General features: G+C 45.2%; 1 protein-coding gene across 1 annotated transcript; it reads left to right on the top strand.

Moving 5' to 3' along the window:
* Nucleotides 1-49: 49 nt before the first annotated feature.
* K450DRAFT_276116 (uncharacterized protein) lies at nucleotides 50-1149 on the top strand (the record flags this gene model as incomplete). Its single annotated transcript, XM_051593216.1, has 3 exons — nucleotides 50-829; nucleotides 893-1035; nucleotides 1104-1149. The coding sequence occupies 3 exons, from the start codon at nucleotides 50-52 to the stop codon at nucleotides 1147-1149; spliced, it is 969 nt and encodes a 322-aa protein (XP_051439894.1).
* Between the last annotated feature and the right edge of the window lie 37 nt (nucleotides 1150-1186).

The raw sequence follows: 1186 nt of genomic DNA, 5'->3' as shown, positions 1-1186 counted from the left end.
CTCCATCACATACGACACGCTCTACTTCAACGGCAACCAGCATGTGCTGATGGAGTCCAATACCCAGCCCTTGGGTTTGAACAGAAAAGACCGCAGCCTCTATGTAGAAATCGACGGTAAAGAATATTTCATGCTGGTATTGCGAAACAACCACTATTCTAATGTGTCAAGCATCATGCGGCCGGTGATATGCATGAAATGTGGATCGCGCCTGCACAAAACCGAAGACGCTATGAACAACGATGCCATCAAGCTGGAGTGTTTGGAAAACCTTCAAGACTCTTTGACGCCTGATGCATATGACAAAGCCTGTCCAGAAACCAACATCATTGCATTCGATATAGAGACAATCACTAAAGACGGTGTGCTGATACCGTATTCGGTCTCATGGATGTTCGAAAACAAGATCTACAACGAAATAGGCTATGGCTGCGACGCAAAATTCATCAAGAGCATCGCTAACATCCAAGGGGTCAAGACATTGGTCGGATTTAACTCCAGCCGGTTCGACAACTACATGCTTGTGAAAAGACTGCTGTTAGACGGAAAGGTACTGAACAGCAATAACTGTGTCGTACACAGCAACCAAATCCTGCGACTGAACACAAGAGAATACAAAACATGGGACATATGTCAATTCACAAAATGCTCGCTCAATGCTGCGTGCGAGGCGTTCGGCGTCGAAGAAAGCAAATTAGGATTCGACCACGAGCATGTACAACGTCTGTTTGAAGAGCACGGCTGGAATTTCATAAATGTCATCGGCAAGGATGAAATCCGAGAATACAACGACAAAGACGTGGATCTAACGATGAAGCTGTTTAATAAAGTAAGGTCGGCACTGCATCAAATCACGGACATAGATCCACTGAAATGCATGACTCTGTCTCAGCTTGCTTACAAGCATATGTCGAACTACAACCGAGAGAGAGGTATTGAGATTGACAAAATCCCTGTTGAGCATGATTACATCTTTGACACCATCCCAGCCGGACGAGTGGAGATGTTCAAACCAGCAAAGCAATATTGCGGGCAGTACGTACAGTCTGATTGCAATGGGTTATACCAATATGTGTCACTGAATTATGATATGCCTAACGGAGTCATCACGCAGCTCGAGCACTACGACCCCGCCAAGATCCACAATAAAATCTATCTTGTCAAATGCAATGTGGACCAAACACGG

Source organism: Umbelopsis ramanniana, assembly GCF_025399195.1.
Source record: "Umbelopsis ramanniana AG unplaced genomic scaffold K450scaffold_184, whole genome shotgun sequence".
Lineage (NCBI taxonomy): Eukaryota > Fungi > Mucoromycota > Umbelopsidomycetes > Umbelopsidales > Umbelopsidaceae > Umbelopsis > Umbelopsis ramanniana.
Note: the sequence above shows the minus strand (reverse complement) of the source record. Positions and strands in the feature narration are given on the sequence as shown.